The following is a 25,003-nucleotide window of genomic DNA, read 5'->3' as shown; positions in this document are numbered from 1 at the left end:
CATGGTACAGTGTTAAGTTAGTGTTTTACACCTGAAATATTTACCTACCTTACCTGGCACTGAAACATTAAAGGACATTATTGTATAAACTATCATGTGGATAACAGGGGCTTAGCCCGAAGCAGGGACCTATAGTGTGCTGATAGGTTGATGTCTGCTGTTGTAAATTTATATTTTTTAACGGTGTCATTTGAGATCGTTCATTCCTATCTTTCTGCTGCAGGAGAAAATATCCTAATGTGGCAAATTTAAACAGAAAAAGTCAAGTTGTAGAAGGTTTAATGAGCGGGATGGTGGGATGATTGATGGAGTAGTATGTTCTGAGGCTGACATGTTGGACATGACTTCCACGTGTTTTACAGTCCGGTGTAAAACTTTTTCTTTCTCGCTTGCAGCTCCCACCATTTACTGCTCAGTGTCACCATGAGAAATGTTCATGTTTCTGCTGCGTGGTTGTTTACGTCCTGCTGACAGTGGTGTCATTGTGAGCCGCAGTGAGTCGGGCGGTGGCGGCTGTGACGCCTACGCATCGACTCAAACAGCACATTCCTCACAACACCAGACAGAAACCATGGAGACGACAGCGAGTCTCTTTCTCATCGTGTTTCTCTGTCTCACAAATTGAAGAATCTGCTGACCTTGGATCAGTGGATCTTCCATCAGGCCACTGGCTGTGGTTTCAGCTCTGCTTGTTTGTGAGAAGGAGACCAGCTGAGGTTTCCTCTGGGAAAATGTTGAATTCTTCCAGCTGTAAACTGACCTCTGATGCCAAATCAAATTATTTGGACACTTCAAACATGTTTCTTGTCCTCAGTCCAGTTTATCTACTGCATATCGTCTTGATAGCAGGTAAAACCTTCAGGAAGTGTTTTGGTACAAACCAGAAACTGTCACATTTCAGTTGTGGTTTTAATGTCCACTGTTGTGTTTCAGCAGAGCGTCTGTCGACTGTTCCCCACTGTTGTTAATACTTGTATTACTGACTTTTTAGTGTATTGACATGTTTGAAGCCCATGTATGATCAGAGTGGGAACAGATACAGTCTCTCCTGAATATCAGCAGAAGGAAAATGAGAAGTGGCAACACACATGGGATTCTAGCTGTTCTGTAGTTATGTACATAGAGGCGAAGCTAATAACTGAAATACATTTTTATATCATGTTGCCAGTGAATATAGGCATTTAGATACCTTCACATGTCATAACGACATTCGTGCAGGTTGTTGGTCGTTTTCTGATTTGTCTTGACACTCAGGCCCGGTTCAGACCTGACATTTACATCCGTCTCAGGTGATCCGATCACCAGTGGACAGCTCTGAGTTCAGGTGTGAACGCACCCAAGACGCATTGAGATCTGATCACTCAGACCACATGTGGCCACTTTGTTTTAGCAGTGTGAACATTAATGACAAGATGCATTTAATGTCAGGTGTGAACAGATGAACTTAGAGCTGGCAGGTAGAACCAGGAAACGCCAGGTCGTCAGGGGCCTCAGCTAAAAGACTAAAACCACTGGAGAGCACAGATTGTTCCCAATACACCCAAACTGTCTAATTAACTAAAATGCTTTAAAATGTGGAAACATTGAGCTTCACTTCTTTGTTTTTTGGTTGAAGGATTTTTTTCTTATTTTTATTTTATTTGACGTTAAAATCAACAATTAGAGCCTCCGTTTCCTCGGAGTGGCTCACCATCTATTACAGTATAAACTCTGCCAGACGAGTGTGTTCTTGTTGACCTTGACGAATTTGCTCCGTTAAGTCGTCAACAAAATGTCACTGTCATGCTGAGCTAAAGAAACCATGGGGGGGGGGGACGGAGGCTTTGTCTCACAAAAGGAGGGAAAACAAAGGAGGTGGAGAGGAAAACGTGGTGATGGACAGGATATGCATAAAACACGTTGGCTGGGCGTTTGAAAGGGTGATCTGTCAAGAGGAGAGGGAGCGTGTATGAAAGAGGGAGCTAAAAATAGTTGAGTGTCTCCAAAGACATCATGGAGGGAGCAGAGGAATCACCTCTGCAGCCTCGGGGCAGAACGACTGACAGAGGAGCAGGAAGGCATTGAGCATGTGTGAGTGTGTGCACTGCTGAATGAGAAGTGCTCTGCCTCCAAAGCATGCGTGCATTTACAGCTTCATGTGTGTGTGAATGTGTGCATGCTGCTTTTTTATTTCCTTTGTGAACCCCTTAATGCTCTTAGAAATCTGAAATACATTAAAAAGGAAAAGCGAGCTGAGTGGTGGAGAGGCTGCGAGGTAGAAACATTCTGGAATAAAAAGCCAGTTCTGGTTCTTTACAGGATTTTCTTTCTTTTCTTTATTGACTTTAAAATTCTCCCGTCTTGGTTTTGAGCTGCTGGTTTCAGGGGGAGAAACGTCAGTGATGAAACAAAGAAACCAGAAGATTAAGCATCAAAATTCACCACGAAAATATTAAAACTATCTCAACTCAAGTTCCACTTACTGGCTTCTTCGGGAGCTTTCGGTCGTTGTCATGGAGCTCGACTCTCATTAAACTGACTCACTCTTGACTCCAGAAACAGCCTGACAAAATAACCCCAATCTCGCCCACACCGCACAGTCCTCATTTGGAGTTGGCTTCATCGTATGACGAGGAAAAACCCAGCAAAGTGGCGTCTGAGCTGGGACCATCTGCCAAACCAGCACCCCCGGGGGCCCATTGATTGAAGTCCTTACCCAAGCCAAAAGGGCGATGCACAAAACCACAATCATGGTGGCGCTTCCTCTGATGAAACGTGTGTGGTGCTGAGGAGAACTTTGGTCCAACCTTTAAATTTAGACAACACAGCAAGTGAAGTGGGTTAAGAAAGTGGCCAGCACCACAGTTTAGTGTATTAGGCTGTCAGTTAGGGTCGAGTATCCTTTACATTTTATTGATTCTGATTCTGACGCTGCTTATACATTCCACCTCTTATTGATTCGCCCTTTCAATTCCAAAATGGTAAAAAAAAAAAAAGAAAAGAGGTCAAATGTTCGGATAACAAAAATATCTTTGGGCAGGTGAAGAGAGAGGGGCGTGTGATATCTGCAAGAGTTAAAGCACTGGGACAAAGATGGAGATATGGATTTATTTTAGGAGCCACGATACAGTTAACGAAGACGGATGTTCAAAAGAGTCTTCAACCTGAAGATGCTACAATTTACTAATGTTCCCTAAATGCCACACCTGCAGACTATCGGTAAATGCTACAATTTACAGATGTCCCCTGAATGCCCCACATGCAGACTTTCAGCAGACGCTACAATTTACCAATGTTCCCTAAATGCCTCACCTGCAGACTATCGATAAATGCTACAATTTACAGATGTCCCCTGAATGCCCCACATGCAGACTACCCAGTAGGTTTTCCAAATTAACGATGTCTCCCTGAGCGCTTCACATACAGACTATTGGCAGATGCTACAATTTACAGATGTCCCCTGAATGCCTCACCTGTAGGCTAGCTACAGCAGACATCATCAGGGGGCCCCACTTCTTTGGAGCAGCTGTGGTTCACTGTATGGAGCCTTTATGAGAGGTTTGAGGGGTTTATAGTTGTCAATAAAAAAATGTGCCAGTATGAGGGACCATCGGGGGCCAAGGCCCCCCCCCACCCCCCACCCCCCCAGCTTCCTTCATTTAGAGCCTCTGGTCCTTCAGAGGTCAGCTCTGTCAGGCTCAAATTCAGTCATCGAAGTTCATCTCCGCATGAAAACTCTCAGTGACAGAGTGATGATGACGATGATGATGATGATGATGATGATGATGATGATGATGATGATGATGATGATGATGGTGGCTGCTATTCCCATGAAATCAATTGACTGAGGCCTCGTTATATTCAATGTTAATAATAACGTTCTCACATAAAGAGGCGGAGAGCTGACTCGGGGTCAGAATCATCTCCTCTCCATTTTCATCCTTTTCTCAGAGCAGGTCTGAGCCTGTCTGCCGGCGCTGGGCCAGAGTCTGTGGGAGCTCCATTACTGATCTGGCTCCTGTGTGTGTGTGTGTGTGTGTGTGTTTGTGTGTGTGTGTGTGTGTGTGTGTGTGTGTGTGTGTGTGTGTGTGTACGTGTACTTGCATGCTTAAGTGAGTTCTGTGTCATATCGATTGACACTGCTCTGTAAGCTCTGTGCCTCGGATGTTTTGGTTTCGACTGAACATGCTGCCATGCTGTGTGTGTGTGTGTGTGTGTGTGTGTGTGTGTGTGTGTGTGTGTGTGTGTGTGTGTGTGTGTTTAATAGAGAGAGAGGTCATTGCTGGTGTTGATAGTTACTTCATTGTCATTGACACCATGTTGGGTGCAGTGACACTGGCTCTCAAACACACAGTGGCTGGATGCTGGACTCTGAGCAGCTGTTGGACTCAGCAGGTCTGTGGCCTTGGGGAGCTGCAGAGTGTCAACACAAACTCGACATGTATCATCGGCCTCTGAGGTGTGTGTGTGGGTGTGTTTGTGTGCGTTCGGGGTTGCCGAGCTGAGCAGCCAGCTCGCTGAGGGGTAAGCGGTTGTCTCTAGAGTGACATGGACTGAAGCGGCGAGCCTTCAGTCTGTTTGCACTGGACAAAATATTAGAAACACCTCGCACCAACACAAACCACAGCCTCCGAAATAAATCAACCAAAACTGAAGATTATAACCTGAATGAATGCAGGATTTACTGATGTAACTGCAGCAAAACATCACGTTAAATGGCCGTGAGATTCGTAAAGGTGCACGTCTGCATGTGCACGACGTGTCTGAATCTGGCTCTTATCCAACATTTTTTACAAAATCCAAAAAATGAGGCTTTAATCTGCCAAAATAATTGTGAGAGTTACAGCGAGCGCTTGAAGCAGCCTGCCACGAGTGGAAACTGTGATTGGTCCAGACAGATTTCCACTCACTCATTGTTGGAAACGCTCATCCTGAAGAGCGGAGGTTTGGCTCGTTTGGGTTTTCAGGAGGAATTTCTCATCTTCTGTGGATTAACTTTCAGGCAGACTTATTATTATTTTAACCATATTTTGTTAATACAGTCTGGTGACATTCAAAAGCACCAAGCCTGAGCCCCAGCGCTGCTTCCTCCTCTGCTGGAATGAGGGATTATGGGGAATAATCACATGATGTTTCACCACATCTATAAATAAACACATATACATTCAGACGTCTTCTGTCAAATAACATTTTACACACGAGTCATTCAGCAGACGGTTTAACACATAGTGTAAATTTCCAAATTCTTAAGGTTTGGAGGCACATATCCCTCTGTCTGACCACCCCCCCCCATCCTCCACCTCCTCCCCCCTCTTTCGTGTCACCTCCCAGCCAATCAGAGCACAGCAGCTGGCAGACAGGCAGTAAGCTTGTATTTGGGTCACAACAGCAGGATGCCAACTCAGCTAACTGAGCCACAGAGCTGCTTGTGGAGATGCTGACACGAGTCTGCTCATCGAGTCAAGCACGTCCACATACTGGGAGGAGGAATGTGCTGCTGCCGCTTCAGGAAGTTGTAATTTCTTCTTCTGTATATCTGGATCAATTTACAGTTTGAAGTTGAGGTTCTGGTGTCAGTCCCTCACATCACGTTCCCCTGTGATCCAAAATGAAGAAATCTGTCAGAGAAGTGGAAACAAAAACACACATTTTTCTACACCTTCAGTCAAAGTCAATAAACCACAGATGAAAACACAGGCGCAGGACAGTCGGAGGTTTGAGTTTTAATGCAGGATTTTATTTTATCTCTCTCTCTCTCGTCCTGGTCAGTCGACCTCTGTGCAAACAATTTTAGCTGCGTTTGAAAATTTAAAAAATTCATAGGACTGTGGTGTGATCTGGAGGATAACAGGCAGCTCTGACTTTTCCTTTTTCTCTTAATTTTCTATCAGTGGAGACTTTTTCTGAGCTGACCTCCAAGTTTGGAAACGAGTTGAAACAGAGTTAATACTAAAAGTCAGATTATATTTTTATGAAAATCAAAACATTTACAAAACGTTGAGCAGTAACCAACGACAGACATTTTATTCATAGTATAAGCTGCTCGGTGAAGCTCAGAGGATGTTCTCATGAAGATCTTCAACAACTAGGATAATATGTTTGACTACACACACACACACACACACACACACACACGCACACACAGTGATGAAAGTGAAGATAAAAGTGATTTCCTCAGTATTACATGTTGTACGTGGACGGAGTGATGAGATGCAGCGTGTCTCCTGCAGCCTCCAGCTGGGCCTGAAGCGAAGCCCCCACTCACTATGACGGACCCTCTGGAGCCAGGAGTGTGTGTGTGTGTGTGTGTGTGTGTGTGTGTGTGTGTGTGTGTGTGTGTGTGTGTGTGTGTGTGTGTGTGTGTTTTGTTCAGGGAGGTGGAGAGTGGAGGTTGCTGGTGTGTCGTAGCTATATTAGTAATCGCTGTGCTTTTGTGAGAAAGACATCAGGGCTCATTAACAGCCGTGGTCTGACAGGCGAGCCGAGTCAGGTTGGAGTCATGTTGGAAATTAATTTGCACAGGAAGTGTGTGTTGTGTGTGTGTGTGTGTGTGTGTGTGTGTGTGTGTGTTGGGGGGGGGGGGGGGGCTTGTCAGAGCTGAGGAGGAAACAGGGGTCTCTGGAGAAGGTGACAGAGCAGTCAGAGACTAATTATGAAGCTCCGACTTGAGCCACTGAACTTGAAGGTTTTTGCTGCAGGGTTGAATATTTCCAAAAAAACGGAGGCAACGTGACCTGTGTGGATTTATGTTTAATAACTTCTGATGTACAGTGAATGAAATCAACTTTCTTTTTACCCCCTGATCTGATTGAAGGGGCATTTTGTCCCTGTATTACCTGTGTTACCTGTTCTCCCTCTGAGGAGCTTCTTTCACAAACTTTCTCTGTGCATTTCTCTCATATTTTTCAGACATATTGCCTTTGGGTCAAAGTACAACTGATTCAATTTTGGTGGTGATACAGATGTGATATTTTTTGCCGTTATGTGGTTATTGTTTTTTTTGTTCCTTCTGTGACACTAATAGAAACAGAAATCTGATACTAAATCCCAGGGCGATGTTTGCAGGGTCAAGAACTCAATTTAACTTGAAATTGAAATGACAGGAGCGATGTGTTTGGGTGTAAGAGTATTTTCCAGCGTTTCTAGTGGTTTGTGGCATTTGAAGGAAAACTGTATCTATACCTACTTCATTTTTTTCAGTCCATAATATCACAGAAAGAAATGTGTGTGCCTGTATTTAGACTGGGAGATACATGCTGAGTAAAAGCCACTTGTTTGACACGTTTGCTGCGAGTTTTAGTCCCGAGAGGAAAAAACATTTTATCACCTTTCTTAAACCTCTCAGCAACAACCAACCGTCTCTCTCCAACTCCTTTCCTCACAGCTTCAAAGATAATGCAGTGAAAGAGAAGAGTTCATGTTCTCCCCTTTCTTACAGACAGATTTCTGACTGAAAAGCTTGCTGTGTGATTTTGATTGGACTTAATATATGTTTTCATATTTTTACATGTATATCAGGCAAATTAATTTTCTATATCCACAAAATTTACAGAACAATTTGGTGTCATTTTCTGCATTTCAAGTATCTCGATACAGTCCAGTCCAAATATCACGATACACAATATTATCACAGGAGGGATTTTTTAAATAATGTCATTATTTTGTTGGTTTTTTAAATAATCCATAATTATATTATTGTATTTTATACATGGACTGTAAATAAAGACAGATGTAACCTGGGCAAAGAGGTGGCATACGCTCACCCACCTGTCACTCAAAGAGGCCACGCCCTCAATTCTCCATACCTGTAAGTCTTAATAAAGTGTAATCGGGTGAGTTATATAAACAGGTGAGTTATATAAACAGGTGTCATGAAGGAGGAAATTAGCTCTAGAGACCAAAACAGTTTTTGTACCAGGCTGTAAACATGTTTATTTCTGCTGTAAAGTTGGACATTTTAACATGGGAGTCTATGGGGACTGACTCACTGTTGGAGCCAGACTCTAGTGGTCGTTAGAGGAACTGCAGCTGCTGGTTCTTCATGTTGATGCTTCATGTTTCAGCCTCGAGGTTGATGCTTGATGCTTTTTTTGATATTTTGAAAAATATTGCATTTGTAGGGGGAATATCACGATTTTCAATAATATTGAATATCGGCCTGCACCTTTTCTAAACTACAGTACGTCATCATGATTTCTCCTTTGTGAGTGTCGTAAAATACTTTTTCCCACCGTCTCGTTGTTGACAGGAAGTGCCGGACGGTTCATAAATATCTCTCAAGTTGTACTCCTTCATCTCGTTTATGGTCAGTCTCTCAGGCAAAAACAAATCAGAAATGAATTTCGTTGTTAGTGTTATCACAGTACTGGATTAGCACCAGTGCGAATTGAAATGTAACTGACTCTCAGTGTGGTTGTAGTGTTGGAAGAGACCCTGCTGGGAATAATTACCAGTGGGCCCCACCAGGATGGATAGATTTATTAAAGAATTATTAAAGTGGAAGAAAATGAAATGAACATGAGGAATCAAACGTATGCAAAAAAACAACCAGCTACGCATCAGCTAACGAACGCCACCGAGGGAGGTAGGAAAGATTTAAATTGAAAATCACCAACTCATCAGTCGTGTTGAATTCAAAGTGGCGTCACGCTGAGAAAGACACACGTCGTCCGACCTGTTGGTTTGGGATTTCATCAGTCTGCTGTGCCAGCTTCTTCTCCGGGTTCCTCCTTCTCTTTTTGTCAGGCCGCAGGAGTAAACTGTTCACTTCACCACACGGCAGCCAGATATAACGGTGGTTCATCAGTCTGATGAGATGCTGCCTCGTGAAATCACAGAGCCAGTTTTAAACATTAATGAGTCTGATAAGCAGCTGTATTAGAAACTTTGAAAACTGTAAGATAAACAAGAAACTGTCTTTCCTGTCAATGTGACTCTGGTTCATCTCACAGTGAAATATCGTTCTTTGTTCTCCATTAAATTATGATTCAAAATAGTAATAGGAACATTATTCTTTTCTGTATTTATACTCAAAATGTAAGGAACCAGCAACTGTGAAGTGACGCTGATCTACATTTGGAAAGGAGCTTGTGATGTAAACTAAACTGCACAGACACTAAAACCTGTGTGTTGGTATGTTTTCAGGTCACATTAGAACGATGCAAACTGGTGACGGTGAAATGAGACTTTGATTTTTCACAAAAACATTTATAACTCAAATATAAAAATAATCAAGAGCAGCCAAATTATAGACGCTGCTGTAGCTCAAATTCTGCTGCCATCTCTGTTTACTCTTATATAAGTTATCATTATTATATTACATGACTTAGAGAGAGAGACTGAGACAAACAGGGTTTTGGACAAGTTTTTACAGGATGCAACTGGGGATCGAGAGCGTTGGTGTAACTGAGAAACAGAAGTTTCCTCTCTGTGTTTTGGGCTTTTTATACCTCCACTGCCTTGGAGCAGAATCTTTTTTTATTTAGATTTTTACATTTTGAAATGTGTTTTTCTGCTTTCCGGGCAGCAGCTGTTTTACATTTGTTTCAGTGGTTAAATCAATGGAAATCTGCAGCTTTTCTCACAGACTTGGAAAAAGACCCATTAACTGCATCGAATGCTTCCTCTGAAACTGAATCTGGATTCAGCTGCCAGATGTTGTCGCCACCCTCCTGATTGCGACTGCAGCCATAAAAGAAAGAACGACGGCTTGTACTGGAAAGGTTGCCGGTTCGAATCCTGCAGCAGATGAAAGTGCTTCACAGACTTTCCTCTCTGTGTAAGATGTAAATCGACTCATCCTCAAAGTAAAGGCACAAAAGAGAAGTAGGTTTACTGTAATAAGTTTGGAGCGGGTTGCGTCATAGGTTTGGGAGTTTGGCTCTTCCTCTTGGCATCAACACCACTTTTCTGTATTGTCAGAAGTGTCTCTCCTCCTCCTCCTCCTCTCCTTTCTTCTCCTTTCATCATGTGGCTGAACGAGGACGTGAAGCTCCCTTTTCCCAGTTATTTCCTCCTCTTCTCATCCTACTCAGATTTGGTTCTTTCCCCTGCTCTCTCTTTCTCTCTCTCCCTCTCCCTCTCTCTCTCTCTCTCTCTCCCTCCCTCTCTCTCCTGTGGGTTAATTACTGTGAGTTGCTGCTTCCCCCTCAATCCTGTGAGTTACATAAAACCGAACTCATTAAAGTGAAGAGCTGAAGTTTTGCCGTTCTCTTGTCATGACAAGATTTCCTTCTTGATGGCACATTGGCAGCGCGGCAGAGTCGCGGCCATTAAACTGGCCTGAGCTGTCGAGAAGACTTTCCAGAGCTCGATATCACCGCTAAAGTCTCGTACGGCGCTGGATTGGTAATGGGACAGATACATAGGCCGTCAGCTGAAGAATGAATGTATGGCCGATTGACTTCTTTTCAACTACATAATAAACGCCTTTATATTTCTGCCTCGTCAGCGATTGAGGTTTGGAAAGATCATCAGTAGGAATTGAAACAAGAAAATATAAAATAAATCTGCTACAGACAAAACTACATTTATTTTAGGGCATTTTTTAATCTTTGCTTCTTTCCTTGTGAAATACTGGAGGGTTAAACTTTGACTTATTTCATGTATTTTTATGTTATAATTTTACACCAGTGGTTCCCAACCTGTGGGCCAGAAAATCATTTGCAAAACAGTACAATTTTGGTGAAAAGATGTAATTTTAAAAATATATAGATATATTTATATATATATATATAATGTTTTTAAATGTTACAAACATTAAAAAACCTGTTTCATCAAGGCCTATCACTGTGATAGGCCAATGACAGGAACTGTTATAGTGCCACTTTGCCACAGGATCACATCTTATACGTGTTTTCACTAGATACTTACACCTGTTTGATTCACGCTGAAAGATCACATCCATGGCAAGATCTGGAGAATCAAAACAGATCGCTGGTTAACAACAGGAGGAATTAAAAGTCCTGAATGTTATCTGAATATTGTTGGAAAAAAATATTGATTATAGCTCTAAAATCAGAATTTGACAGTCTGTGTCCTACACAACATGAAACAGCTCACCTGCAGCTCCACTGTGGCCACTGTCCGATGAGAAAGTGAGAATAGATTCAGGGAAAACCACTGATCTGAGACCAGATGTTGTGATCAGAAACAGAGCAGCTTGTGAATGTTGTGGAGTCGAAAGAGAGAGGAAAAAGCTCTGGTACACAGAGGCAGAGGAGTGTCGTTGGAAACCATAAAGGTGTGCTCAGTGAGGTGGAGGCTGGTCTGCATCTGTTACCTGTAGTGGGTGTAGGAGGGCGGAGCCCAAAGCAGGAAGTGCAGAACATGGCAGACAAGGCAGACAAGGCAGCCAGTCCCAGGTGAGTGCAGAACTCATGATGCTAGCTGCCTATGCTGTTTGTTCGGTTCAGTATGCTAGTTATCTTAGCACATGGTTAGCATGCTAATTAGCTTAGCAAGCTAGTTATATAAGCAGGAGTGGCTGCTGTGTTACCTGCTAACATGAAGCTGTTGCTGGTGGGTGAGCAGCATGTTGTTGTTGTTGGTAACAACTTGCTGTCTAGCTTGTTAGCTGGTTGTAGCTGTTAGCATCCAGCTGCCTGGTGACATAGGAGTGAATTATACCTGTCACAGAGGGCTGTGTTGAGTGTGTGGGTGTAGGTTAGCTAGTGAGTGCATTTTATTTTGACAAACATCTCTCTCTCTCTTTCTTTTGATGGAGCTAGGCTAGTAGTTTCCCCTGCTTCCAGCTGTTGAGCTAAGCTAATGTCCTGGACCTGTATGTATCTGCGTGCACACACAGAGATGAAACTGATCCAGATTTCCCCAAAAAATGTTTCTAATTGTCCTCGACTGCATTACAGATGGAAATACTTTACTTCTCCTCATTTATCTGGCAGCTGGAGTAACTGGTTGCCTTGCAGAGTCGATTTGAATTGGGTACACGTAGATCATTGATGTAAATGTGGAGGATAAAACCTTAGAAACCTTTTTACTTGTATAACACAATAAACTTCATTAGCACCACAAACTGCAGTCTTTAAAAGGGCCATAAAGTTGAATAAACACTTTTCTAAAACAGTTTATTTATTGGAATTCATTAGTTTTTAGCTTGGTGTACCTAATAAAGGGGCAGGTTCACCTGATCAGCATGAGAACAGGTTGTGTTTCCACAATTTTCCTTCTTGACCTTCCCTCCTTTTCTGCCCTCTTTCTTTCCCCCATTACTGTTCATCCTTTCATCCTACTACCTTCATCTTTTCTTCTTCCATCCACCTTTTCTTCTCACCTTCATTCCCTTCCTCTTTATTTCTTCCAACTCATTGGTGAAAACATACATGTACAAATCCGCAAAACCAGATTTCCTTCTGTTCCACAGTCTGTACTTTTACTTTGAAAAGTGAGTGGAGCATACAGCTTGTACATGATGACTTTTATTCTGGTGATTTACTGCACTTCCATAAAGTTGGGAGAAAGAGACTGATTTAAAAAAAGAAAAAAAGAAATTGATGCACGAATGGCCAAATATTCTGACTTTTACTCCGTAGTTTGGGTCAAACTCCAACAACATTGGATCCTACAGTTTATTAAGTCAAATATTTGAATTTAATGTAGGACTTTTATTGCAGTATTTCCTCATCCTGGTCCTTCTCTAGAGGATCTTGCAGCACTGTGTAGTGGTTGTTTCAAAGTAAGTAGGACGTGTGGGATGTTGCTCTCAGCTCTGCGGTTACACATTGATGATGCAGAGTAAACAGCCGTAAATTGACGGCAGATGATGTAAATTAAACTTCTATATAAACACACTTAGACAAATATTGATCCGTCTGCTACAGTTTTATGTTGTGTTCATCAGTGATGGCGTCCATTCATTCCTGATTCCACTTGAACGCTGCACGAAGCCTTTTACTCCCCCCCCCTCTTCTCTGGAGGCTTGACCTGCTTTCTTGGCCTTCCTCTTCTCCTCCTCCTCCTCCCCCTCTTCCTCCTCGCTGACGTAGGGAGAAGAGGAAAGGAAAAAGAAAAAGGAGGAGCTGGGTTTATTAATTACCTCATTAATGGAGAAAGGGGAGCTGGTTTTGTCAGGATTTGGAGAAAGGAAGGAGGGAGGGAAATCATATTCAATATGTTCAATGGGATTCATATTGTCAGGGGAGAGAGGGAAAAGGGGGTGAGGAGGGGGGAGGGACATGTTGGAGGAGGGGAGGCTAACCTTGACACAGATATCCACTGTTTCACTGGATGTACAGTGGAGCAGAATGAAACGAATCCAACTGCTCAGAGTTTACAGTAGTTAAAAGACAAACAGTCTAGAGCTGATTGGACGCTGCAGCTGAGTGTCGCCGTCATCTGTTGCCTGGTAGATTTCTGTGCCGAGAGCTAACCACTGGTCTCTTCTTTCTCTGCTCTCTCCTCTCTCCTCATGCTCTCCACTGATTGGATGGCTGCTTCGCTCTCTCAACTGGCTGATGTGAAAACAGGTAAGAGCCTCTCAGGTCATCTGTGTCTGTTGATGATGATGATGATGATTTTCAGGTGTGTCCACTGAGATCAGCTGATCAGAGTGGATGGATTGTAGAAGACGAAGCTCCCTAACGATGTCCCCCATTATTTGCACATCCCTGAATATGACTTAGTGTCTTAGACCCGACCCTGCACCTGAGTCTGTGTTCGAGTCACATCATCAGCTCAGGTGTTTCAGCCCAGGTCTCACTTCTGAACTTCGGCTGTGAATCTGAGTTGTAGCAAATTTAAAATAACTTTTTCGTTGCAGTTGGAAACAAAACACGACGCCATAGTCGCTGAATTCAGGTTCAAGTTTAAGGTGTCCTCATGTCCAACTGTCCTTTCGATCCTGGTCTTTTGTCATGCCTCTGTGCCGGTGACAGCCAGAGCTGTTTTCGGGTTGTCCTGCTCGTGAACGCGATATCTCAGAAAACCCTCGAGGGAACTTCAAATTTGGCACAAATGTTCACCTGGACTCGAGGATGAACTGATTAGACTTTGGTGGGCCAAAGGTCAAAGGTCAGTGTGACCTCAAAACACTTTTTAGCCATTTCTCAAGACTTCGCAGCAATCATGACAAAAATTTCACACAAATGGTTCATATGTTATATGACTCTGGATCAACAGGGATGGGATACGATGAGGGATACGACCACGAGGAGTTGATTCTGGTGTTCTTTTAATTAATTTTGAGTGTAGCGTTAAGGGAGCTTTTCTATTGGTCCTCAGATCAGATCAGAACCTCTATCAGAGTCAGAATTAGTCAGCTCAGATATGGAAAATCATTTTATTTTTTAAATATACAATATGTTCATACAAACATTCATTTATTGTTCTTTGATTTTGCTGATATTTTTTCTTTTTACTCCTGGTATGTAATGTACAACTGTAAATCATCTTCACTGGTGTGGAACGAGGAGCGGGACAGCTGAACAGCGTGCAATGCTTAATTCATGGTATGAAATCAATGTTCAGGCCCATTTCTGTCTACGTGATCTGATTAGCCTCGGTGGGCAGCCCGTGACAGTGAACACGTCAGCCGGGCCTCGCCGCCGGGACGGCTGCGCGCCTCTCCGCCTCATTGGCAAACCAGAAGCAGCAGTTAATCAATGCTACTGAGCAGCGGGGGGGTTCTTGACTCAGATGATTGGTTGGAACAAAGGAGGATGGCATCAAATGACTGATAGAGAGGTGGGCAATTACAGGGCTGATGTGAGGATTAATCGATATCTTTCTTCTTGCTATGAGGCCGGAAAATGAATATGTATTGACTCTGGTGTGTCAACATTAGTTTTGAGTGTCTTTCTGTTTGGGTTGATGGTGTGAATGAAAAGGATTTTTCCCCCCGTCTCTGTGATGAGATGTAAATAGGCCAGAGCTCAGTTCTGGTGTCTGCCAGGTCTGATTGAAATGCGAGCGGCGGCGGGTTCATCAGTCTTGTCGGACAGCTTGCAGACGGTTCCCAGACAGCCAGAAAACTCCATCAGAGTCCTGCTGAGCTCCACAGGTCGGCCGCCGGGTGATGAGTTGTTCTTCAAGCTTTGACTCTTTGGCCCGTCGCCCTTCGTCGAGTCAAGAAGTATTTTTTTATACGGCCGCGAAATCCCATTTGAAAGTTTCGAGTTAATGATCTCCTGAACATTCCCCAACATCACAGGAGTTTCTATCAGTTTGAATTTGAGTTGTTCTCAAATCTATTTTTACTTTCCTCTGTCGGGCTTCATGAAGTGGATCCATTCAAATCCAACGAATCTCCTGCTGACTATATGTCGTTAGTCTGACTCTGCAGACGTAGGCTGTAGGTATAAACTCTGCCGTCTCCCCTTCGCTACAGAAAACAACAACAACAACCTCCAAGCTAGATCATGCAAACTCGACATGCACCTTTTCCAACTCATTTCCAATTACATCCTTTACCTTAACCCTAACCCAGCCCACAGGTTGGGAACCACCGTTCTACAGGAAGTAGCCATTTTAATGACGGTACTCACCTCCACATATGCAAGCGTTCCACCAAAACAAGTCCCTCCTCCCGACACTATTTTACAGCAAGACCATTGCTGCTTCCTGGACTCGGCGCCGCCCAAGACGATTGTGATTAAGTTAAAAGAAATAACAACAAGCCAGAGCGTTTTTTCTTTTGCCCCCTACAGCAGAATGATGATGATGATGAAGATGATGATTCAGCCGGATCGTTCTCCAGCACTGAGACCGGTCTTTGTGAGAAGTGAGACCTAATATGTTGGAAGCTTATGAACTGCATCTATCATCCAGTAATCGCAGGGTTTGTAATTTGAGCGGCGTCTCTTCTTGTTCTCATGTCAGAGAGTTGTTGACGTTTCAAGACGCTGACCCTGTTTCCTCCCAACGGTTCACACGGAGACTCGCTTATCTGTGAATGAAGAACAGGAAGAAGTGAATAATTTACATGCTCTGATTTCCTCAGCTGACTGACCTCTGTAGTTATTGTTGTCGTTCATCCTCTCCTCGCCGGGGTGTGAGAAGAAACAATATGGAGCCTCAGCAAGTACAGTGCTCGATTGTGTTTCTATTTATAGTTCAATTAGCTGGAAGTTTCCTCTCTCTCTCTCCCCCTTTCTCCTTTCGTCTTTTTGTCTCCTTCCAACTCGCCTTCCCTTTACCTTCAAGCCACTCACACAAAGGCAGCTGCAACATGCCTATTATCTGCCGTGTGGAGGTTGGAGGTAAAACAGAACAGAGACTTTCTATAACATGCTGCTGTTAGAAATCTCTGCCTGGAGTGGTGCAGAGGACCAGTCTCTTGACCCCCCCCCCCCACAGCTTTACTTGGAGTGTGTGGGTGGCTGAGTGTGGCCGGCAGGTCCAAGACCCCAGAGCACTGCATGATGGGAAAGATTTCTCTCTGTGCCAAAACACTGAACCGACGAAGAGAAGACGATATCTGCCGGCGTGTCCCGCCTCCTGAGCTGATAACGCTTTACCTCGACTCGTGTTGCTCTTAAAGCAGTTTGCATTTTAGATTTACATTTTTATTTTGTTTAAAATAACACCATCTTCTTCTAGCATCACCTTTCTTTGTACTTATTGCTCCTTTTAGTCTATACTAAATATAAAAGACTTCCCAGAAGATCACCAGAGAATATGTCACGAGATAAACCATTAAATTGTCTCTTTTTCCACACCACAAATAAAACCTGCTACAAAAAAAGATCTGTTCATAAAACCAGCTCCAGTCTGTTCAAGTCACCGAGCCAGAAGACGAGAGCAGAACTGAGACTCAGAGCCCGTAAATTATTATATGAAGAGATTTAAACTGCAATTCAGATGTGGATATTTGATAGTCACAAAACAGTTAAAACAATACATCAATGCATATTTGTTTATTAACAACATAAACACACATTCTCATTTAAGAATTCTAATAATGCATCAAAATCAATGTCGTTGCTAATCATTAACACCAGACTGATAATCCAGAAAAAATAAATTTCCCTTAGTATTTAGTTCATGGAAAATAATTTATATTAATTGTATTTTTTGTGTTTTTTTTAAGAATTGTTAAATAAGGATATAACAAAGGGTCAAAATACTGAAAATAAATAAATATTTGGTAGTTATGGTCAGCACTGATGTGTGAAAGTGGAAAATAATATTAATATATAATAAATATATTTTGTTTTTTAAATTTAGAGACACATATTTCTTTTTAGTATTTAGTGTATGGAAAATAATTTATAAAAAAATGATCTTTTTTCCCATAAAAACAGTGGCATTATGTAAACTGTGATATAAAGGGTCAAAATACTGAAAATAAATAAATATGTGGTAGTTATGATCCGGGCTGATGAGAGAGTGTAAAATAATATAAATAATATATAATATTATTATGATTTATTTATTTTTAATGTGGATATTTTTGTCCTCTGAGGTCGTGAGTTAAACTCCAGGACGCTTGTAAACAACAATAATCGCTTCATAACAGAACATCATGCGAACAGTGGTGAAGTGCAGTCGGCTCAATGTTGAGTTATTTATTTGAACTTAAATTCTGGACAAAGAGTTGATGTTGATTTGGGGAAATACTCAGAATGTGATGACTGAAGCAAAACTGACACTGATGCCAGTGTTTGTCACATTCGGGGGGGGGGTCAAGTGTGTGACTGCTGAAGGTCACCCAATCAACAGCTGACCTGTCAGCATTGATTACCGTTAACTGCTTCTGTACTGTACGCAAGGCCCAGGTCTAGATGGGGGGGGGGGGGGGGTGAAAAGATGTTGACTGGTCACTCCAGCTATAACACTATAACATGCACCGTTTGTAATCTAAAACTAAAGCCATAAAATCTAATAAAACATAAGCCTATAATATATTTAATTTTAAAACCACCTGCACTCCCCCTCATAAGAGGCAACTTCCTTTATATCTAATTAGCTATTGGTATTAAAAATAAACTATCTGCTTTAATTCACTATATTTTTTTCAGTTTTCGTTGCATTTTAAAACTCATATTAGCTAACAATAACACACATGCAGCTAACTAGCTAACCGCTACATCCAGAAGGTGTATGCAAATGATTGACAATAAATGATCTCCAAAACCCAAATTTAATTTATGAATTAGATTTCGATGTATCAGATTCAGAGATCAAATGATTAACTAAAACTTAAACCAGAGAGTAGTGACGAAGTGAAATGATGGAGAAGTAACTTCTCTATACGGCCACACCAACCAATCAGATATAAATAAACTTTGATTATTGGAATGTGGCTTGTTATTGGGAAAAATAAAATCCTTTCAGTTATTTTTTTGATAGTGGGATGAAGTGGGGCAGTCGGAGGATTTGGTGGGGTATTCCCTCCCCCGTTGTTTTGCTTTCTTTCTTTCTCTGGTGGAGTTTGTACCAGCTCTCCTGCTCTGGGACAAAACTCAAACCACTAACATTCAGCGTTTCCAGGAATTTCTTTTTTGACACATTTTTGTTGTTTGTTTTTCTCCAGACGCTTGTCACATTACAGGAGAAAGTTTTCAGTTAGTTTCCTGGAAACTTTCGACCTGCCGTTCCCCTCAGCGTCAGTCGATAGTAAACAGAGCCGACGTGTCATTCCTGAGAAGCTGCGGGAAAGAACGATGAAACAGCAGCTGTCTCCTTTGTCTGAAATAACAGAATCTGAAATATCAAGGTTCAGTTTTCACTCCTGCTGGACAAGAACCGTCCTCGTCCACCTGCTGTAAATGTGAACGTGGAGCAGACACCGGGAGTCGCTCGGCCTCTGTGTGAACCCCCCCAGGCCCGTCAGCAGAGGGATCAGCCTTTGACAGCCAATAGGATTTGGTTACTTGCCTTTAAATCCTGTTTCTGTTGAATGTTGCGCTGCGTGTTTCCTCCCACAGTCCCGAGATCCGCAGATTGGGTTGAAAGTGAGTCTCACCTGCCCACAGGTGTGAATGTGTTTATCTACTCGCTATCCCTGTGATAAAGAAGCAAAAAGCCTTTTATCACCTCAGGAGCTTAACAACCCGCAACCAAGGGCTTCCCGTAACCTGAACTTTAAAGAACCGTGTGAGGCTTTGATACCAGGTCCTTTCTTGTCTTTTACAAACCGGGACGTTTGGAATATTCGTCATTAAAAAGGCGACGGCGGGAACAACGGAGAAAGTGCTGCTGATAAAGTTACTGATGAGCTCTCAGCTTTATGTGAACATATGATATATGTGTTTGTGTATTTTTCTACAATCTTATTTCACCCTTTTAAAGTGTTTTATCCTTATTTCTGCAGGACACCGTCCACATCTGTAGTGTTTGTTGTAGCTGTCCTGCATTTAGTGTCACATCAGAATCAGAAAGACCTTATTGATTATTGATCCTTGCAGGGAAGTTGCTCCTGTGCAGAGGCCACATTTATCCCCTGAAGTTTCTTCTGAAAGCAGGTGGAGAACAGTGGAAACAAGAGCAGAACATTTTAGTTTTCAGCTTCATTATAAAGGCTGAAAACTCTATTATCATTATATTCAAGTGTGTTGTAGGGACGGATCTCGGGAAGGTTGTAGAACCAGAATCTTTAACTATTAAGTAACTATTTCACTATTTTACTTTATTTAACTGTTACTGGACACAGCCAGAAAACAGACGTTTTCAGGCTGAACCCTGGAGATGGACGAGCTGATGCGTTGAACACAGTTCTGCCTGTTTAGTGCAAAATTACAAAAGTTCATTAAAGTTAGATCTCGGCCGCTTCACTGCTAATTTGAAAGCGAGCATCTACATTCGTTCACTGTGCTTATTTAGCCGTTAATGCTATCTTATTAGTGCCTTGCAGTTGGCTATGCTAATTCATTCAGACTCCTTGGGGAGCTGTTGCGCCTGTGGTCAGTTCTTCGACATAATTATCAGCTGGTGTGTTGGTTCCAATTAGTCGAGACTACAACAGAACAAAAGCTGCTGCCTAACGTCCACAGGACTCGAATAAGGCGGGAACAAAAAAATCTCTTTCAGGCTTTTGTTTTTACTTTCTTTAACAATGATGTTACTGTCACTCACACGTGGAGCTTCCTGGAGCTTATTGTATAAAAATATTTCAATCTCATTTGTAAGAAATCTTAATTAGAGTGTGGTATGTATAAAAGCCACTAAATACTACAATACCCATGAGCCTCGTTGGTAGATGACTGCATGAAATCAAAGTATGGGAATATCTGGAAAACAAACATTGCACCAGAGCTGTTTGATTTATCCCCACACCCAGTGTTTTAGCAGAGGAAAGAATTTGCTGCTCTCTGATTGGCTGTTTCTTACAGCAGTGCACTCTGGGATTTGAAGTCGACTTGCGTTGTAAAGCTGTTGTGTGCAGTCTTTGACTTTTTGGCCTCCTATCTCATGACTTTTTTGTGTTCGGTGCTGAATGTAGAATTAATCATTTAAGAAGCTTAATTGGGATTTTGAGAGTAATTCTCTTTCTCAGCCCAAAGGCGCAGAGTGAGGCATCATGGGAGGTTTTAGCAGGACCAGAGGCCGAGTCCCTGCTGCCGGTCTGTCGGGTTCAGAAGTCCTGGAGAGCATCGATCGATCTGGTTCAGCACAGACGAACAAACTGACTGAGGGCGGAGAAATCAATGGAGCTCAGTGGTTCAGTCGCGCTGTAGTTTGATTCACCTGCTGAAAGAGTTTGTTGTAGAGTTTTTATCCACCTGTGCTCACTGCTGCTCAGAGTTCACCTGTCGGTCAAACCGCCGCTCTTGTGTTGCAGGTAGCTTTTATGTCTTTGTTCAGTGGCAGTGAAACACCTGGTCCACATAAGTCTGGAATAAATACAGAACCTCCTCCGGTCGACAGATGTTTAACCAAGCTGATTAAACCCTGACGCTCCTTCAGTCACTTTTTGGAGAATTTTCTTCTTTCAATTTAATTTTAATTAATTCAACCCGGAACATCTGGATCAGTCGATTCTTTACCTACTTAATATTTATTTTCACAAACTTGTCTGTGCTCATACGTACAGCAAAGGATTTATGAGATAAACTACACACCTGACATCAGACAGGTATCCCCAGTTGGGGAGCTACTACCCTACATTATGGTGTTATAATAAGGTCCTTACTTTTGGTGGAGAATACGAAATTGAATTAATTTATTGTGTAAAACTAGAAAATATTAGAAGAAGAAAACGTCTTTTAAACACAGTCAGTTTTATTGTTACTCGTCTACAGACCAGGATAAAGGAACGTTGTTTCTCTCTGAGGTCAAAGTGCAAAAGAAATAATAGAAATAACCTTTGACTGGAAACCTTTGCCTAGATGAAATGATTTAACTCTGGTTTAATAAAAAAGCAATAAAAGGCATTGAACCATGTCTAAAAATTCAAGCTGCTCTGATAAATCTTTTGGCCATTTGGCAGAAAAGCTCCACAGAAATCTGAAAATCCAGCAGACACACGGAGCGACATTCGCAATCACTCACAGTCGTGTCGGATCGGACGGCTCCTGGTTCGATCCCCAACTGCTCCTGATGCTGCGCCATCAGTGTGTGAATGAGACGTACATTGTAAAGCGCTACGAGTGGTCGATAGACTAGAAAGGCGCCATATAAATGTCCATTTATTGTTCCTTTCCCCTTTGAGCTCTGGTTATATCTGTCTCTTTAGCTGCTGCATGTTCTGGCTCAGAGTAGAAACTGAAATGATCTTTTAGAGAAGATGAGCAACAACTAAGCCTTAAAAACCATCTTTATTCCTGTGACTCTGCTTCATTTTGTTATTTCCTCCTGACTCCGACCGTTCTCCATCCGTCCCTCCCTTCATTACCACTCATAACATGTACGGGTGAATGTGTGAACAGCCTTCCCGGGGCCTTTCGTCGACCCTGCGTTGTGGTAAGCTGTCGTAGCCGCGCTGGAGCCGCTCTGACAACAGGATCAATGAGACCCGGTGAATGTCGCCCATGAAGCCATTTCGGTTCTAACTGGAGACATAAAAGAGCCCCCAGACTCTCATATTGGCCCCAAACACCCCCGCTGCTCACGGCTCTGCCTGTTTCTCAGTGAGGGAAATCACCGCAGGGAAATCACCCTTCAAATAGTGTGACACTCATCTCCTGTGAAATATATATGCAGCGTGAGGTAATGAAGAGGTGCATATGCGCAGTGGCATTTCCAGCGCCGTCTGCAGACCTTCAGTACAAAGTAAACTCTGGTCCCTGGTGTCGCAGCTTTGATAGAGATGGATGGAGCCATTGTGGCTGTAATAAGACGAAGCTGTCGCGCTCTGACATTTCTGTTACAGAGCAAGAGTCCCGTCAGGTGAACTTTCAGACGTACACGATGAAAAAGGGACTTGGGAGTTGCAGGATGCAAATCAATTTTATTGTTTTCTGCCTGTTTTATGTTCTGCAAACTTGCAAACAACATACAGCTGGGAGCTGCCACTGAGAGTTATGAGCAACATATGTTATTCAGCTTCCTTTAACATGATCAGATCCGTAGGGAGACGTCTTTTATCATAGTGTTTTCATTGAGGTTTGTTTTATTTTAGTGTTTATATATTATATTACATGTTGTGCCTCGACATGCATCATGGAAGCGTGATATGAAGATATCAACAAAGGTTTTTTTTTCGTATCTGGACTCCAGGTCATTTTATAGAAAACTTAAACTCAGTCCAAGTATTGAAATGACCTACTGATCTTTACTTTGGTCAAAAATTAAATTGTGATTTCATTGAAATTAAATGTAGAAATTTCAACTTCAAATATGTTGCGTCAGATGGGAGATATGAAGAGGTAACAGACTCTGTAGTCTTGTCTTTTCATTAAAGCTCCTCCAGTGTAAAGGTCTGTGTCCATGTGTAGTGTGATTATAGATCAGCTCTAGCTTCTATATTAATACTGTGAAAGTATCAAAGCCTCAGTCCACAGAGAAATGCACACAGCCTGTATTCAGAAACTGAGCCTTAAAACCAGCCGTCAGGACTTCTGGAACTTTGTGATGTCACAACAAAGCAGTCACCAAGCCCCGCCCACCTGGACCCACCATCCAAACCTTGCAGGATTTGGTTTCTCTGAGTGTTTTTACCTGAAATCTGCTATATTTCTATTGGATCACTCAGCCAATCAGAAGAGAGGCTCAGAGCCTCCTCTCTTCTGATTGGCTCACCGACCTGTTGTTACTAGAGCTCCAGAGAGAAGCCTGAGAGAGGAGATGTAAAACTACACTGAGATGGTTTTTATATCTTCTTATGGATCAGTACTTCAAATAAAACACAGAAGAAGAAGAAACATGGAGCTTTAAAGACATTTCAGTGGTGTTACTGTAGATCAGAAGACGGATACCGCAGGGAGTGATGCTGTAAATATTTCTTGGCCTGGCCGGTGACTGCCAGGAAGTCGTCGTCCTAGTCAAAAAATAATTACACCACTTAACTCTTTTTTACATTTATGTTTATTCATAGATTAAACAAACCATATACATTTTTCTTTTAGGAAAGTCTTTTTAAAAATATTTGGACAGAGCCTGGCTAACCTGTTCTTCTTGCTCGCAGTTTTAATGCTAAGCTAAGCTAAGCTAACAGTCTCCTGGCTGTAGCTGAGAGTGGTATTGACCTTCTCTTCTTACTCTTGGCAACTCTTCCCTGTTGATTTATCCCTTCAAAATATTTCTCCACAGAATCATTAATGTCTAAACCACCTTTTTATGGAACTAGAAAAGATGACGTCCTGTATCTTGTGTGGTCACATGATCACCTGAGCTGTATTTGCTGATGAAATGAGCTGCAGTTGAAAGATGAGTTGAGATCACATTTCGTCACATCCACTGTTTCCAAGGTGAAGAGTGGACCTTCATGCTCAGTCAGTACATCCGCAGCCTCGTTTCTCTCGTCCATTTTACCTTTGAAAGCCTGGAGTCGGTTTATCTACAATCATCGGGCTCAGTGGAGTGTGTGGAGTCATTTGAAGGCAGCAGATTCCAGCAGTGACTGGTGCCCCAGAGGATGATGGGTAGCCTTGAGCATAACGTCATTAATCCAGATGCATGGATTCTTCTTTTCATTCCTCCCCCTTCTTATGATCTCCTCTGTGAAATTGAGATTTTTTTTTGTTTGTTCCGTTCGAAGAAACAACTTCTAGTGGATTTAATTAATAACGTTTGTGTTTCAGGTCTCGTGAAGCTGGGCGTCCACTGTGTCACGTGTCAGAAAGTCGCCATAAAGATTGTCAACAGAGAAAAGCTCAGCGAGTCTGTTCTTATGAAGGTAAGACAACTTAATTATCAATACGTTAATGTTCTTACACAAACAGTATTTTTTTAACCCTCTAGAAAAAGTGAAAATTCTGATGTTTCTGTAGCTGCTGTTATTTCCTATAAAGCCTGTGAAATGAGATCATCTCATTTTCATTTAGGTCCTTAAAGTGAAAGTATTCATTTGGAAATATTTTATTTTTTATTACTGTAAACAAACCTTATGAAAAGACTAAGAAAACCCTGCCTGTGGGTTTAAAAAAAAAAGTAATTTCTTAAAACAGCTGCTCACTCTAGTTTCTAACAAATGTCTCTTGAACAGAAGGAAATAGAGCATTTGTTGGGGACTATTTTCAGTGGCGGATGAATCCACATTTGGTGCTGTAGTGAGTGTTTGTGGTAGCAGGACGGTGTGTGTGTTCATGGTGATGAAGGAACATGTCAGTGTATGTCTCAGAGGAAGAAGATTCACATCAGGCTCTTTTTGTTTTGTTTTGTGTTTGTTTGTTGTTGATTTTTTGTGTTTTAGAAAAATAAAGATGCAGTAGCATTTAAAAGTATAAAAACAATAACTGGTGGTAAGACGGTCGTGTGGCTTCAGGTAGTTGTTTGATGCGTAAATAAGAACATTCAGTACGACCTCTCGTCCAGATGTTTCCGTCCTTCAGAATCACAGAACCGCTTTGTCTAGAGCCGCCACATTCATTTTCCTCCCCATAAGAGCAGGAAATGGACCAAAATGCATTGCAGGTAGAATTGAGGGCGTGCTGTCATTGGTTCACCCACACGTTGAAAACACAGAGCA

General features: G+C 42.2%; 1 protein-coding gene across 8 annotated transcripts in view; it reads left to right on the top strand.

Annotated features, from left to right (window-relative positions):
• The window catches only part of LOC130169188 (serine/threonine-protein kinase BRSK2-like), a 141,051-nt gene that overhangs the window by 39,561 nt on the left and 76,487 nt on the right, over positions 1–25,003 (top strand). For all 8 annotated transcript variants that reach the window (XM_056375729.1, XM_056375695.1, XM_056375712.1 and 5 more), the window contains exon 2: positions 24,117–24,211. In XM_056375729.1, coding sequence (XP_056231704.1) covers positions 24,117–24,211 — 95 coding nt within the window. The remainder of the gene's footprint in view (positions 1–24,116; positions 24,212–25,003) is intronic.

Source organism: Seriola aureovittata, chromosome 1 (assembly GCF_021018895.1).
Source record: "Seriola aureovittata isolate HTS-2021-v1 ecotype China chromosome 1, ASM2101889v1, whole genome shotgun sequence".
Lineage (NCBI taxonomy): Eukaryota > Metazoa > Chordata > Actinopteri > Carangiformes > Carangidae > Seriola > Seriola aureovittata.
The sequence above is the reverse complement of the archived record's forward strand: the minus strand, read 5'-3'. Positions and strand labels throughout refer to the sequence as shown.